At 43.2% G+C, this 17,788-nt stretch overlaps 1 protein-coding gene across 2 annotated transcripts in view; it reads left to right on the forward strand.

Annotated features, from left to right (window-relative positions):
* LOC310773438 (CAP-Gly domain-containing linker protein 4) overlaps positions 1-17,788 on the forward strand; it is an 82,148-nt gene that overhangs the window by 46,951 nt on the left and 17,409 nt on the right. For both annotated transcript variants that reach the window (XM_083633319.1, XM_083633320.1), the window contains exons 10-12: positions 1,987-2,181; positions 2,353-2,487; positions 10,803-10,926. In XM_083633319.1, coding sequence (XP_083489445.1) covers positions 1,987-2,181; positions 2,353-2,487; positions 10,803-10,926 — 454 coding nt within the window. The remainder of the gene's footprint in view (positions 1-1,986; positions 2,182-2,352; positions 2,488-10,802; positions 10,927-17,788) is intronic.

The following is a 17,788-nucleotide window of genomic DNA, read 5'->3' on the forward strand; positions in this document are numbered from 1 at the left end:
ACTTTGGCATGGCCTTAATCAATTAGCCTCGGAGGCACTTAACTCATTCAGGGCCAGTTTAGGACTGCCAATATTTAGCACAGGCCAAAGATTTTCATAATTGTTGGTCATCTTTCAAGACCCACAGTAAATTATCTATTAGCACCAGAGTGATTTGCAATACCTCAAAATGAAGATGTACGTCTCTGGGTTCACCAGGAAAAAAAAAGTTAGCTTTTAGCATGTTCTGTACTCTACTTATATCCATTTATATACACCCTGTTTTCACCCAAAATGTCTCTCTCTCAGATGACAAACAGGAGCAAATGCAATTACTGTAAAATACACATTCTCAAGCAGAACTCGCTCTCAATTCTTTTATTTTGAACTGTATTGACATCAGACATGTAAATACTATTCGTTATGACACAAATGAAGAAAAAAAAAATATATATATATATATATATATACACATGAAGTGCTTTTTTTTACATTCAACAATACAGCAGTGTGAGTGAGTGTGCAGACAGACACACAGACAGACAGACAGAGAGACAGACAGACAGACACACCGACAGACAGACAGACAGACAGACAGACAGACAGACAGACACACACACACACACACAGACACACACACACACACACACACACACACACACACACGATCCCCCTTCGTTGCGTGATTTCTAACCCCACATAGGATAAGCAATAACCACGCCCTGTGGCGCCGGGATTGGCCAGGAGCAACACTGGAGCAGAGACACTACACTGGAGGGCACGCAGTCCAGCGATTTCATGAAGCTCTTGAGAACGGGCAGCGGGCTTCTGCCTGCCTAGCTGTTCGTGTGCTGCTCGTCCATGTCTCCCCCTGTCATATCCTCCCTGCATCCTTCCCGTTTTCCCCTCGGCTATTCAACACGTCCTCACCGCCCTCTGATCACTGCTGATCGATCATTTCCTCATTCCTCCGATGATCAAACGCATCTGTGGATTACTTTCTCTGGTTTTCTCCGGCTGGCACACAGGAAGGCTGGCACACAGGAAAGCGACCAGCTCCTGCAGCGCGCGAGGGGCGTTTCAATGGGGTTTCTCCTGTCTGCACAAGGCAAGCTCCTTATCGTTTTCTGATATTCCTCCTGCTCAATTTCAAAACAACAGCTGCGGTATGTGTTTGTTCACGTGTTGTCTTAGATGATAGGGACCTGATACCATGTGACAGGCTGGGGAAGTGTTTAAACTACGCCCTGCAGTAATAAAAACAAAAACACGTCAAAGACGTCATTGGCCCTCTGGGCTATTCCTGATAAGACGTCAAAGACGTCATTGGCCCTGAATGAGTTAATGAACTTCTGGCCTGTGAAGGTCTGCTGAAGTTAAGCTTAATGAGGTCCTGTGTCCAAATGGCTTCTTAAGAGTGAAATGGGGCAGGCCCCTCCTCCATCTCATTCTCTGATGTTGGGGGAAATTAGTATGTTGGCCCCTTGCTCGACCAAAGTAATGAGACAAGCTAAGAGAGGCTACTCACTTGCTTGTCACTTAGATTGATGGGACGAGACTCTATGGATAGTGGTCTGAAAAAGTACAGTGGCAAGTATGCAAAAAAGAGCACTGCAGGTTCTTTTACTTTCTGAAGAACTAGACAAATGAATATGGCTGAGATTGATCATCTCCAGGCAACGAATTCCTGTTTTAGGCCTGAATGGAAAGATTGCGGGTTGGGTATTAAGAAGAGAGGCACATAGTTTGTGCGGTGTGGTTTTCGGCAGAGGGTTGGATAAGTGCACACCAAGGCTCTCAGCACAGCCTAGTTGCACTTGTTTAACTTGTTTAGGCACCTTTTCATTGATGTCTGGTGTATTGCTGGTAGATGTCTTCTCATAGCCGGGTTTAATTCATCTAACTCTTTGGCTGTAGGCTTGTGTTTTTTTCTTTGACCTTCCATAAAGTTTTCTGCCGTCTTCTCCCCTGAGCTTCACTCCCTGCTCTCACTCTTCTTCAATACAGGTGCTCTCTGTCGCTCCCTCTCCTCTTCCTCTTCCTCACTGGACTCTCCACACGGGCGGGCAGCTCGACCCCGTCCGTTACCGAGGCAACGTCCCCCCACTCGGCAACGACGGGAACGCGCTTCCCCAAGTCCCAGAACCACACCTTCGCCGGCCCTCCGCTCACCTCCTGGCACCTCCCTGCTCACCAGTACAGGTCTGTATTTACAGTATCTCACCACAGACTGAAAGAAGCTCATCATCATTTCAGGATCCCCCCCCCCCCCCCCCCCCCATGATTGTACACATACACTCCAATCAAATTGAGGGCAATTGTTATCGTGGTAGCATTCAATTGAAACATGCTAATTTGGTATCTCTCTCCCAGGCCCCCGAAGCCGAACCCCTTCAGCTGGTAGCTCTGTGTTTGAAGGCCCCGACGTGCGCCTGGGGGAGAGGGTGCTGGTGGTGGGCCAGAGAACCGGTGTGGTCCAATTCTACGGCAAGACCAGCTTCGCTCCAGGTGAGATGTTATCATTGACGTCGTCCCCTAGGAGATCTGATAATGGAGCTGCAGTTGCACAAAAACTACTATTATGATACTATATGAGCACCCTTTATTCACTTTCTATTTGATAGATGCTTTGCAGGATTGCATCTCATCTGTATTTTGGATGGATACAACTTAATTTCTATAAAAACGCCAGGAACAGATGTCATATGGCTAAAATTTCAACTACTAGGCACAATAAATGTTATTGCACATTAAAAGTGATTGCATACATTGCTCAGAATGACTGGGTTGTTCAGAAGTATGATGTTTAGATTAACAACTGTAAATCCCCCACAGTTAAACATATTATGACATTTATCTTGTAGGTAAGGAATAACACCAATAACAAATCATTGCCACCGACATAGTACTGAATGTAACTCTACCAGTGAGTGTACAGTGCAGTATGCAGGGGAGAGTGTGTGGTTTACTAGCACATTAGGGTTAAATACAAAACACGTTGGGGCTCCAAGACGATCCAACATGTTCTTGGATAAGGCTTGGATAGGGTAAGGTAGGATAAGGCTCATCCATATCAAGGTTCACCATGAGTTTAGGAGAAAGGACTTTAGAGGCTTTCAATGTTCAGTATCCTCCATATAACTCCATCCTTGCTTAACTATTTTCAGGTCAGAATTAAAATAATCACTGATAATTAGTGTTTAATTGCTTCCTAAATGTATCCTGGTATTTTGAAAGGGCACAATCATCGGCAAACTGTTGAACATTAGGTTGCCATCCGTTAGAAAGTTAATTACGATGAGAACCCAGCTTAGTTAACCTTGTCATTGACACAGACTTGAAGGTAAATTAAAAAAAAAAAATACTGTTAAATGGAAAGTCCAATCTGTCAGAGATTTCACATCTTCATTATTCCTTTGATGTTAGACAATTCAGTCATGAATTGAGTATCTCCAAGTCCCTGGTTGCTACAGCTCCGCTCAAAAAGTAAACTCCCAAACTCACTCTATTCTTTCTACATGGAAAAATGGCAACATTTCTTGCATAATTGTGTTACGCTTTAGTGCAATATCATCACTGTAAGACAGCCAGCTAATTAGTCCACATCTTAAAAGCATCTTGCTGTTCAGTCTCGCCACCTCCCCACCACTGCCAGTGTCTCATGAAGTCAATTCCCAGTGCAGCCACGGAGCTCCTGCCAAGTCTCATTCCTCTCATGTTGACTCATTTTGCTTCCCCAAGTCTCCCTGATTAAACTAACACATTGGCAACATGCCATATTAAACCTGAGTCTCCCTGATTAAACTAACACATTGGCAACATGCCATATTAAACCTGAGTCTCCCTGATTAAACTAACACATTGGCAACATGCCATATTAAACCTGAGTCTCCCTGATTAAACTAACACATTGGTAACATGCCATATTAAACCTGAGTCTCCCTGATTAAACTAACACATTGGTAACATGCCATATTAAACCTGAGTCTCCCTGATTAAACTAACACATTGGCAACATGCCATATTAAACCTGAGTCTCCCTCATTAAACTAACACATTGGTAACATGCCATATTAAACCTGAGTCTCCCTGATTAAACTAACACATTGGTAACATGCCATATTAAACCTGAGTCTCCCTGATTAAACTAACACATTGGTAACATGCCATATTAAACCTGAGTCTCCCTGATTAAACTAACACATTGGCAACATGCCATATTAAACCTGAGTCTCCCTGATTAAACTAACACATTGGCAACATGCCATATTAAACCTGAGTCTCCCTGATTAAACTAACACATTGGTAACATGCCATATTAAACCTGAGTCTCCCTGATTAAACTAACGCATTGGTAACATGCCATATTAAACCTGAGTCTCCCTGATTAAACTAACGCATTGGTAACATGCCATATTAAACCTGAGTCTCCCTGATTAAACTAACACATTGGTAACATGCCATATTAAACCTGAGTCTCCCTGATTAAACTAACACATTGGCAACATGCCATATTAAACCTGAGTCTCCCTGATTAAACTAACACATTGGCAACATGCCATATTAAACCTGAGTCTCCCTCATTAAACTAACACATTGGTAACATGCCATATTAAACCTGAGTCTCCCTGATTAAACTAACACATTGGTAACATGCCATATTAAACCTGAGTCTCCCTGATTAAACTAACACATTGGTAACATGCCATATTAAACCTGAGTCTCCCTCATTAAACTAACACATTGGTAACATGCCATATTAAACCTGAGTCTCCCTGATTAAACTAACACATTGGTAACATGCCATATTAAACCTGAGTCTCCCTGATTAAACTAACACATTGGTAACATGCCATATTAAACCTGAGTCTCCCTGATTAAACTAACACATTGGTAACATGCCATATTAAACCTGAGTCTCCCTGATTAAACTAACACATTGGTAACATGCCATATTAAACCTGAGTCTCCCTGATTAAACTAACACATTGGTAACATGCCATATTAAACCTGAGTCTCCCTGATTAAACTAACACATTGGCAACATGCCATATTAAACCTGAGTCTCCCTGATTAAACTAACACATTGGCAACATGCCATATTAAACCTGAGTCTCCCTGATTAAACTAACACATTGGTAACATGCCATATTAAACCTGAGTCTCCCTGATTAAACTAACACATTGGTAACATGCAATATTAAACCTGAGTCTCCCTGATTAAACTAACACATTGGTAACATGCCATATTAAACCTGAGTCTCCCTCATTAAACTAACACATTGGCAACATGCCATATTAAACCTGAGTCTCCCTGATTAAACTAACACATTGGTAACATGCCATATTAAACCTGAGTCTCCCTGATTAAACTAACACATTGGTAACATGCCATATTAAACCTGAGTCTCCCTGATTAAACTAACACATTGGTAACATGCCATATTAAACCTGAGTCTCCCTGATTAACACATTGAGTGCCAGCGACGCCAAATGGCGTCAGGAGAAATTTACCGTAGGCTGCCAGCGACGCCAAATGGCGTCAATAACTCCAAATTCATATTTTGACGGGGGGATGTCGATCTAAGCCTCTTACATCGCCTCTTACAATATGGGAGCTATTGAATGTGTCTAACCTATTTTACAGAACCCTTAGGTGGCGACAGTGCCCTCCCGATTAGACAAAGGCCAGGAGAAAAGAGAGAAGAAGTCATGAGGAAACGGAATACGGAAATCGCATCGATATGCTTGAAGCATAACGTTAGCTGTGCCTGTGAACAGCAGTCATCTGCTGCCACAATTGAGCCCCATCCGTGTCCGCTGCGATAGTCCATCCATATGATTTAGTTGCCGACACGGCGACACCAGCGTCTTTCTGAAAAGTTACATTATTCTCAGCTGGGAGCCGAGGACACGCTGTAAAAAAGCGGGGGGTTGCAGGCAGCGGACTTTTCAGTGCAGATCAAACTCAGAGCAAACCGCAGCAGAGACACTCGACTCCTCCCACCACGGAGGAGGAGGAGGAGGGGGGTGGGGCACGCAGGGCACAACAGCATATAACCATTGACAGTACACACACACCCAGGCAGCAGCAGGCTCGATGTTGGCCTATGTTTACATAAAGTTGTCTTGATTTCCAACTATTTTGAAGGTCCATGTGAAGAAGATAAAACAGTGCAGGACATGTTGTGTTTTGAATATTGTTATTATGTTACACATCAAATGAAAGCTTTCAATGTGTAGTTTCATAAAAATAAAAAAAAAGTGATATCTTGTTTCCCTATGTAAATAGAGACTTCAATATCCAGCATGACCCCATGAAAGTGAACATTTTGATGTTAGACCAAGCTGTTTACTAATATTTGTAGAAAATAAACAAAACATTCTTTTGACATACTTTTTCCCGCAGGTAAACTAGACATTCTAACCTTTCATTTCAGCTATAGCATTTTGTTCAACTCAAAGCAGAATTCATTCTGTCGCCTTTCTAACATAAAGATGTGATTATCTCAGAAACTAATTTCAGCATGCTCTTTTCGGTCGAAAACACTCTTTTTCAGAGGGGTGTATTTCCAAAATGGAACGGTTTATAAACACAGTTTTTTTTTTTATGAAACAGAAGGGTTCAAAGTTTCATTGAGGCTATTGGTTGTCCATATAAGAGGAACACAAAAAATTATATGGCTATATTAAAATGCATTGCGGCCTATGTGGCACAGTACAGCAACCTTTTGCCCAAGGGCCGTGGCACTCAAAGTGTTAAACGAACGCATTGGCAACATGCCATATTAAACCTGAGTCTCCCTGATTAAACTAACACATTGGTAACATGCCATATTAAACCTGAGTCTCCCTGATTAAACTAGCACATTGGTAACATGCCATATTAAACCTGAGTCTCCCTGATTAAACTAACACATTGGTAACATGCCATATTAAACCTGAGTCTCCCTGATTAAACTAACGCATTGGTAACATGCCATATTAAACCTGAGTCTCCCTGATTAAACTAACGCATTGGCAACATGCCATATTAAACCTGAGTCTCCCTGATTAAACTAACGCATTGGTAACATGCCATATTAAACCTGAGTCTCCCTGATTAAACTAACACATTGGCAACATGCCATATTAAACCTGAGTCTCCCTGATTAAACTAACACATTGGCAACATGCCATATTAAACCTGAGTCTCCCTGATTAAACTAACACATTGGTAACATGCCATATTAAACCTGAGTCTCCCTGATTAAACTAACACATTGGTAACATGCCATATTAAACCTGAGTCTCCCTCATTAAACTAACACATTGGCAACATGCCATATTAAACCTGAGTCTCCCTGATTAAACTAACACATTGGCAACATGCCATATTAAACCTGAGTCTCCCTGATTAAACTAACGCATTGGTAACATGCCATATTAAACCTGAGTCTCCCTGATTAAACTAACACATTGGCAACATGCCATATTAAACCTGAGTCTCCCTCATTAAACTAACACATTGGCAACATGCCATATTAAACCTGAGTCTCCCTGATTAAACTAACACATTGGTAACATGCCATATTAAACCTGAGTCTCCCTCATTAAACTAACACATTGGTAACATGCCATATTAAACCTGAGTCTCCCTGATTAAACTAACACATTGGTAACATGCCATATTAAACCTGAGTCTCCCTCATTAAACTAACACATTGGCAACATGCCATATTAAACCTGAGTCTCCCTGATTAAACTAACACATTGGCAACATGCCATATTAAACCTGAGTCTCCCTGATTAAACTAACACATTGGTAACATGCCATATTAAACCTGAGTCTCCCTGATTAAACTAACACATTGGTAACATGCCATATTAAACCTGAGTCTCCCTGATTAAACTAACACATTGGTAACATGCCATATTAAACCTGAGTCTCCCTGATTAAACTAACACATTGGTAACATGCCATATTAAACCTGAGTCTCCCTGATTAAACTAACACATTGGCAACATGCCATATTAAACCTGAGTCTCCCTGATTAAACTAACACATTGGTAACATGCCATATTAAACCTGAGTCTCCCTGATTAAACTAACACATTGGCAACATGCCATATTAAACCTGAGTCTCCCTGATTAAACTAACACATTGGTAACATGCCATATTAAACCTGAGTCTCCCTGATTAAACTAACACATTGGCAACATGCCATATTAAACCTGAGTCTCCCTGATTAAACTAACGCATTGGTAACATGCCATATTAAACCTGAGTCTCCCTGATTAAACTAACACATTGGCAACATGCCATATTAAACCTGAGTCTCCCTCATTAAACTAACACATTGGCAACATGCCATATTAAACCTGAGTCTCCCTGATTAAACTAACACATTGGTAACATGCCATATTAAACCTGAGTCTCCCTCATTAAACTAACACATTGGTAACATGCCATATTAAACCTGAGTCTCCCTGATTAAACTAACACATTGGTAACATGCCATATTAAACCTGAGTCTCCCTGATTAAACTAACACATTGGCAACATGCCATATTAAACCTGAGTCTCCCTGATTAAACTAACACATTGGCAACATGCCATATTAAACCTGAGTCTCCCTGATTAAACTAACACATTGGTAACATGCCATATTAAACCTGAGTCTCCCTGATTAAACTAACACATTGGCAACATGCCATATTAAACCTGAGTCTCCCTGATTAAACTAACACATTGGTAACATGCCATATTAAACCTGAGTCTCCCTCATTAAACTAACACATTGGCAACATGCCATATTAAACCTGAGTCTCCCTGATTAAACTAACACATTGGCAACATGCCATATTAAACCTGAGTCTCCCTGATTAAACTAACACATTGGTAACATGCCATATTAAACCTGAGTCTCCCTGATTAAACTAACACATTGGTAACATGCCATATTAAACCTGAGTCTCCCTGATTAAACTAACACATTGGTAACATGCCATATTAAACCTGAGTCTCCCTGATTAAACTAACACATTGGTAACATGCCATATTAAACCTGAGTCTCCCTGATTAAACTAACACATTGGCAACATGCCATATTAAACCTGAGTCTCCCTGATTAAACTAACACATTGGTAACATGCCATATTAAACCTGAGTCTCCCTGATTAAACTAACACATTGGCAACATGCCATATTAAACCTGAGTCTCCCTGATTAAACTAACACATTGGTAACATGCCATATTAAACCTGAGTCTCCCTGATTAAACTAACACATTGGTAACATGCCATATTAACTCATTCACCGCCAATGACGTCTTTGACGTGTTATCAGAAATAGCCCTCCCCGCCAAGGACGTGTTTGACGTGTTTTTGTTTTTATTGGTGCAGCGCCTGCAGCAAACACTTGCCCAGCCTGTGACACAGACACAGGTCCCTGCCTTCAAAGGGTAGCCGACAGCACGCGATCAAACACATACCGCAGCTGTTGTTTTGAAATTGAGCAAGAGGAAAAGCAGAGAACGGGTAACGCTTCCTTGTGCAGACAGGAGAAACGCCATTGAAACGCCCTCGGCGCGCTGCACGAGCTGGAGTCGCCTTCCTCTGTGCCAGCCAGGAGAAAACGGGAGAAAGTAATCAAGAGATGTGTTTGATCATCGGAGGAATGAGGAAATGATCGATCAGTTTGCGAGGGCGGTGAGGACGTGTTGAATAGCCGAGGGGAAAACGGGAACGATCAAATAGCAGAGTTGATATGACAGGGAGACATGGACGAGGACGGGTGTACCAGAACAAATCAAAAATAAACACAGGAACAGCTAGGCAGCAGCGGGCAGAAGGCACTCACAGCAGCCCGCTGTCCTCCTCAAGAGCTCTTCAGTTGGTTCATGAAATCGCTGGGCTGCGTGCCCTCCAGTGTTGCTCCTGGCCAATCCCAGCGCCACAGGGCGTGGTTATTGCTTATCCTATGTTGGGTTAGAAATCTAAAAGGGGGATCGTGTGTGTGTGTGTGTGTGTGTGTGTGTGTGTGTGTGTGTGTGTGTGTGTGTGTGTCTGTCTGTCTGTCTGTCTGTCGGTCTGTCGGTGTGTCTGTCTGTCTGTCTGTCTGTCTGTCTGTCTGCACACTCACACCGAGTAAACTGTATTGTTGAATGTAAAAAAAAAGCACTTCATGTGTGTATATATATATATATATATATATATATATATATTTTTTGTCATTTGTGTCCTAACGAATAATATTTACATGTCTGATGTCAATACAGTTCAAAATAAAAGAATTGAGAGTGAGTTATGCCTGAGATTGTGCCCTTTTACAAAAATGCTTTTTTCTCCCTTTTCTCTTCCCAGACAGGCTTTTTTGGTGAACATGGGGTGTATAAAAAGGGTTATAAGTAGAGTACAGAACATGCTAAAAGCTAACTTTCTTTTTGGGGGTGAAAGTAGAGACTTAGATCTTCATTTCGAGGTATTGGACATCACTGTAGTCCTAGTACAGAATTTACTGTGGGTCTTGAAAGATGACCAAACATTATGGAAATACTTGGCCTGTGCCAAAAATGCCAGTCAGATATTGGCAGTGAATGAGTTAAACCTGAGTCTCCCTGATTAAACTAACACATTGGTAACATGCCATATTAAACCTGAGTCTCCCTGATTAAACTAACACATTGGCAACATGCCATATTAAACCTGAGTCTCCCTGATTAAACTAACACATTGGCAACATGCCATATTAAACCTGAGTCTCCCTGATTAAACTAACACATTGGTAACATGCCATATTAAAATGGGGTCTGTTTGACTTGAGGTCTGTCTGTCTGTCCAGGTCTCTGGCTGGGCATCGAGCTGGACAAGCCCAGTGGTAAGAATGACGGATCGGTGGGAGGGGTGAGGTACTTCAGCTGCCCACCTAAACACGGCGTCTTTGCCCCTCCCTCACGTGTTCAGAGGTGAGTGCAGGCCCTTTAAGGTAGTATATTCATGATTGATTATGGTCTTTTTTCGTTCTTGTTTTTGCCAATGGTCACTCGAAGAATCAAAAACAGATTTGTCAAACAAGTGTCCTATTCTTCCAGGTTCAGAGTAGATCTTTTTGACAAATTCGATGTGCTCAGGAAACCTGCAGCACATGTGGAGAGCGTGGCTGGAGGTGGCGTTTCATTGCCCTCATCAATACATCTGATGGCACTAATGAGCTGCTTTGACAGTGTCATTTGTGGGAGCGTTGACATATTTGATTTTGCCCTCTCCTCTGTACGGTGAACAATCCCCCCTATATGGCTGATTATTGAGAGTCAGAGTTGTCAAACGTGAAGCCTGGGGGCCTTTTCCCAGCATGTCTCTTAGATTGAATGTGGCACCTAGTAATGAGCCAGACACCGTGGTCCCTGATGGTAATAAATATGGATTATGGATAATGACTATGTATATATCATTTGTTAAGGTTAATGATGATACATATGGATTATGGACAGGGCCGCGGGAAGGGGGGGGTGCTGCAGGTGCTGCAGCACCCTCTGCTCTTTTGTATTGGAATTGAAGTCTCAATTAAAAAAAAATATATATATATGATTAAGATGTGTTTTATCTGTTTTATACTGCGATATTTAGGGTTTATGAGCAAAGCAAAGAGGGTGGAGATGTTATTTTTGACGTTTGGTTTATAATAATAAGATAATAAAATATAATAAGTTCAGTGTTTCTGCCTGTGTTGCTGTCTGTTGTAGTGTAAAATGACTTAAAGGGAGAGAAGTTGGTGACATGAAAGTGAGTGAGAAAAGGAGAAAATACTGAATGACATCACAGCAGTATAATCCTAATGTTAATTTAAAATGAGATATTCCTCTAAATATGGCTAAAAAACATCCAAATAACATCCAAATTCTTTTTCGGCGGTGCCATAGGTCCCTTCCTTGCAGCACCCCCTGCTTAAAATGACTTCCAGCGGCCCTGATTATGGATAATGACTATGTATATATCATTTGTTAAGGTTAATGATGATACATATGGATTTTGGATAATGACTATGTATACCGTATATCATTTGTTAAGGTTAAAGATTATGGCTGAGAGATGTATACCAGGCAATAAGTTCACAAGAGGGCAATACAATATATGTGATAATTGAAAGGGTGAAGAAGTTTGCCCTGCGAGTGTGTATGTGTGTTTGTCAACAGATGTCGACATATTGATAGATGAGTTAAACACATACATGTTGTTTTCTCTCTCTCATGCTGGCCAGAAAGTGAAACTTTTACATCTGCTGATGTCACTAAGGTGATCAGGGATCCGTGTTGTACTGCAGAGATGTGAAATCCTTTGATTGCAACCTGCTATTTTTCTTTGCCGATTTCAAGACACAGATCTTCAAACAGATGGCCTTTGGGTTATGTCTACAACATTCTAACTTGTTTTCACAGTATAAGCAGATATTTAGCCACTGGTTTGTTTTGTTTTCCGTGGATGTCAACAGTTAGTCAACTAGAAAAGATGTCTGCCCAGGCGGTGAAAATAATAGCCGGATTGAGAAACTTGAGAGATTTTATTCATAGAATAAGGCAGCTGAGATGCTGCAAGTTCTCAGCAGCCTTGTTTGAAGCGCCTGCAACAGATCCTAATGATTCAGCTGGCCCAGATGTTGTCAGGACTATCATGTTGTGTTGTTGAGCCATCTATCTGCTCTTTCTGTCAGGCTGACAGTTTAGGTGCATTTTAGAGATGAAACGGGTTGAAAATTTCACATCACGACTATAGTGAACAAAATTATCACATCAGTATTATTATGGTATTGTTAAAATGTGCTGAAAATCATCAAGTTTTATATTGAAAACTCAGACCCAAAAAGTAAGGCTGATCCACTTTAAGCCTATGATGTTGCAGTTTAATTCCGACAACGATACAGGAAGTGTGTTAGGGCGGAAAAGGCTTTTGCTGCACACCATTTGTTCCACCTCCCTTTTCCACAGAAAATCAGTATTGTAAGTTTAATAGGAAATAAAGCTTCCTTTTAATTGCAACAAATTGGTGCCAGAAACCCGGGACGACTACAATGAAAGAAGGATGATTAAAGAGTTAAGACGTCAATACCAGGACAAACAATGATGGATTTAACAAGAATGAAAAGAATAAGTACGACAGTATTACGACAAGACTCTTAAACAAGATTGATCAGGGGCTCGGTTTGGAAAACTCCAATGCGGACGTGTTGGAAGAATATCTGGAATAATTGATGGCAAGAGAAGGAACTTTGATTGACTGTCATCGGGAAATGGAATCAGAAACACCGGTTGATGACTTGGACGATGAAGTGAACTCGACATTTCAATACCTGGATGGAATAATGTTGAGAAAGACCAGGAGAAAATGCATCCTAAGGAGAAATGCTGAAGACGGCGAGAGTGCAACCTCAAATAACTCTCGAGTGCTTTAACCCGGACAATGATGAGAGAAGAACAGCAGTCAAGCTGCCTAAACTAATTATTGAGAGTTTTCCGGAGACATAAGCTAGTGGTAAAGTTTTTGGAGTCCATTTGAGACGGCTATAGTATAGTCTAACCAAAATCTGATAAAATCACTTATTTGAAAGCCCTTTTAAATGGTACGGCATCTAATGCAGTTGCGTGACTCGCTTTATCAGATGAAAACTATGACAATGCCAAAAGAAAAGAAGCTTATTCTTATATTTGGGCATGGGGATCTCATTATAAATGCGCACATGAAAAAAGTGTTAAACCTGACTCCAGTTAAAAAGATGTAGCAGCATTGCACAGAATATGATGACATTGAGATTCAAGTACACAGTCTAGACTCAATGGGAGTAATCTCAAATACTTCAGCCAAATTGCCGTGTCCAGTCCTCATGAAAATGATACCTGAAGAAATAACTCTGGAGTTCACTCGTCAAAACAGTGGCGAAGGAGTGGAAGGCGGTGACACAGATAACGCGTTCAGGGTGCCATGCCTAATGTTATTAATTCAAACGGAAGTTGAGAGCCGTGAGAGGAAAGCTAATCTGACCCAAACTGTGCTACCAGCAGATAAAGAAACACAACAGGAAATCCTAGACGGAGAAAAGAACGCCAGAAAAAAGAGCCTATACATCCTCTTCAGGAACATTTCAGGCTGTCAGCGTCAGAGATGCCCCTAAGTGTATATTCTGAGGAGGGGGCCACCACACATCTAAGAACTTTACACAACTAACTCTTCAACTAAGGAGAGAAACGTTAAGAAGACAAGGCAAGAGTGTTGTGTGTCTGGGTAGCAGGCGTGTTGCACATAATTGTAGGGTGCAGGGAATGACCTGTGGAGAGTGTGGTCATGAATGACCTGTGGAGAGTGTGGTCAGAATGACCTGTGGAGAGTGTGGTCAGAATGACCTGTGGAGAGTGTGGTCATGAATGACCTGTGGAGAGTGTGGTCAGGGAATGACCTGTGGAGAGTGTGGTCATGAATGACCTGTGGAGAGTGTGGTCAGAATGACCTGTGGAGAGTGTGGTCAGAATGACCTGTGGAGAGTGTGGTCATGGATGACTTGTGGAGAGTGTGGTCAGAATGACCTGTGGAGAGTGTGGTCAGAATGACCTGTGGAGAGTGTGGTCATGGAATGACTTGTGGAGAGTGTGGTCAGAATGACCTGTGGAGAGTGTGGTCAGTGAATGACCTGTGGAGAGTGTGGTCAGGGAATGACTTGTGGAGAGTGTGGTCATGAATGACCTGTGGAGAGTGTGGTCAGGGAATGACTTGTGGAGAGTGTGGTCATGAATGACCTGTGGAGAGTGTGGTCAGGGAATGACCTGTGGAGAGTGTGGTCAGGGAATGACTTGTGGAGAGTGTGGTCAGAATGACCTGTGGAGAGTGTGGTCATGAATGACTTGTGGAGAGTGTGGTCAGAATGACCTGTGGAGAGTGTGGTCAGAATGACCTGTGGAGAGTGTGGTCAGGGAATGACCTGTGGAGAGTGTGGTCATGAATGACCTGTGGAGAGTGTGGTCAGGGAATGACCTGTGGAGAGTGTGGTCAGGGAATGACCTGTGGAGAGTGTGGTCATGGAATGACCTGTGGAGAGTGTGGTCAGAATGACCTGTGGAGAGTGTGGTCAGAATGACCTGTGGAGAGTGTGGTCAGAATGACCTGTGGAGAGTGTGGTCAGAATGACCTGTGGAGAGTGTGGTCAGTGAATGACCTGTGGAGAGTGTGGTCATGGAATGACCTGTGGAGAGTGTGGTCATGGAATGACTTGTGGAGAGTGTGGTCATGGAATGACCTGTGGAGAGTGTGGTCAGAATGACTTGTGGAGAGTGTGGTCAGAATGACCTGTGGAGAGTGTGGTCATGAATGACCTGTGGAGAGTGTGGTCAGAATGACCTGTGGAGAGTGTGGTCAGAATGACCTGTGGAGAGTGTGGTCATGAATGACTTGTGGAGAGTGTGGTCAGAATGACCTGTGGAGAGTGTGGTCAGAATGACCTGTGGAGAGTGTGGTCATGGAATGACTTGTGGAGAGTGTGGTCAGAATGACCTGTGGAGAGTGTGGTCAGAATGACCTGTGGAGAGTGTGGTCATGGAATGACCTGTGGAGAGTGTGGTCAGAATGACCTGTGGAGAGTGTGGTCAGAATGACTTGTGGAGAGTGTGGTCAGTGAATGACCTGTGGAGAGTGTGGTCATGGAATGACTTGTGGAGAGTGTGGTCAGAATGACCTGTGGAGAGTGTGGTCATGGAATGACCTGTGGAGAGTGTGGTCATGGAATGACCTGTGGAGAGTGTGGTCATGGAATGACTTGTGGAGAGTGTGGTCAGTGAATGACTTGTGGAGAGTGTGGTCATGAATGACCTGTGGAGAGTGTGGTCAGAATGACCTGTGGAGAGTGTGGTCATGGAATGACCTGTGGAGAGTGTGGTCATGGAATGACCTGTGGAGAGTGTGGTCATGGAATGACCTGTGGAGAGTGTGGTCAGAATGACCTGTGGAGAGTGTGGTCATGAATGACTTGTGGAGAGTGTGGTCAGAATGACTTGTGGAGAGTGTGGTCAGAATGACCTGTGGAGAGTGTGGTCAGAATGACTTGTGGAGAGTGTGGTCAGGGAATGACCTGTGGAGAGTGTGGTCAGAATGACTTGTGGAGAGTGTGGTCATGGAATGACTTGTGGAGAGTGTGGTCAGGGAATGACTTGTGGAGAGTGTGGTCATGAATGACTTGTGGAGAGTGTGGTCAGGGAATGACTTGTGGAGAGTGTGGTCATGGAATGACCTGTGGAGAGTGTGGTCATGGAATGACCTGTGGAGAGTGTGGTCATGGAATGACTTGTGGAGAGTGTGGTCATGAATGACTTGTGGAGAGTGTGGTCAGAATGACTTGTGGAGAGTGTGGTCAGAATGACCTGTGGAGAGTGTGGTCAGAATGACCTGTGGAGAGTGTGGTCATGAATGACCTGTGGAGAGTGTGGTCAGAATGACTTGTGGAGAGTGTGGTCAGAATGACTTGTGGAGAGTGTGGTCAGAATGACCTGTGGAGAGTGTGGTCAGAATGACTTGTGGAGAGTGTGGAATGACCTGTGGAGAGTGTGGTCAGAATGACTTGTGGAGAGTGTGGTCAGAATGACCTGTGGAGAGTGTGGTCAGAATGACCTGTGGAGAGTGTGGTCAGTGAATGACCTGTGGAGAGTGTGGTCATGGAATGACCTGTGGAGAGTGTGGTCATGGAATGACCTGTGGAGAGTGTGGTCATGGAATGACTTGTGGAGAGTGTGGTCATGAATGACTTGTGGAGAGTGTGCAGTGTGGTCAGAATGACTTGTGGAGAGTGTGGTCAGAATGACTTGTGGAGAGTGTGGTCATGAATGACTTGTGGAGAGTGTGGTCAGAATGACCTGTGGAGAGTGTGGTCATGGAATGACCTGTGGAGAGTGTGGTCATGGAATGACTTGTGGAGAGTGTGGTCATGAATGACTTGTGGAGAGTGTGGTCAGAATGACCTGTGGAGAGTGTGGTCATGGAATGACCTGTGGAGAGTGTGGTCATGGAATGACTTGTGGAGAGTGTGGTCATGAATGACCTGTGGAGAGTGTGGTCATGGAATGACTTGTGGAGAGTGTGGTCAGAATGACCTGTGGAGAGTGTGGTCATGGAATGACCTGTGGAGAGTGTGGTCAGAATGACCTGTGGAGAGTGTGGTCATGAATGACCTGTGGAGAGTGTGGTCATGGAATGACTTGTGGAGAGTGTGGTCATGAATGACCTGTGGAGAGTGTGGTCATGGAATGACTTGTGGAGAGTGTGGTCAGAATGACCTGTGGAGAGTGTGGTCAGTGAATGACTTGTGGAGAGTGTGGTCAGAATGACCTGTGGAGAGTGTGGTCATGAATGACTTGTGGAGAGTGTGGTCAGAATGACTTGTGGAGAGTGTGGTCAGAATGACCTGTGGAGAGTGTGGTCAGAATGACTTGTGGAGAGTGTGGTCAGGGAATGACCTGTGGAGAGTGTGCTCAGAATGACTTGTGGAGAGTGTGGTCATGGAATGACTTGTGGAGAGTGTGGTCAGGGAATGACTTGTGGAGAGTGTGGTCATGAATGACTTGTGGAGAGTGTGGTCAGGGAATGACTTGTGGAGAGTGTGGTCATGGAATGACCTGTGGAGAGTGTGGTCATGGAATGACCTGTGGAGAGTGTGGTCATGGAATGACTTGTGGAGAGTGTGGTCATGAATGACTTGTGGAGAGTGTGGTCAGAATGACTTGTGGAGAGTGTGGTCAGAATGACCTGTGGAGAGTGTGGTCAGAATGACCTGTGGAGAGTGTGGTCAGAATGACCTGT

Source organism: Poromitra crassiceps, assembly GCF_964638095.1.
Source record: "Poromitra crassiceps genome assembly, chromosome: 3".
NCBI lineage: Eukaryota > Metazoa > Chordata > Actinopteri > Beryciformes > Melamphaidae > Poromitra > Poromitra crassiceps.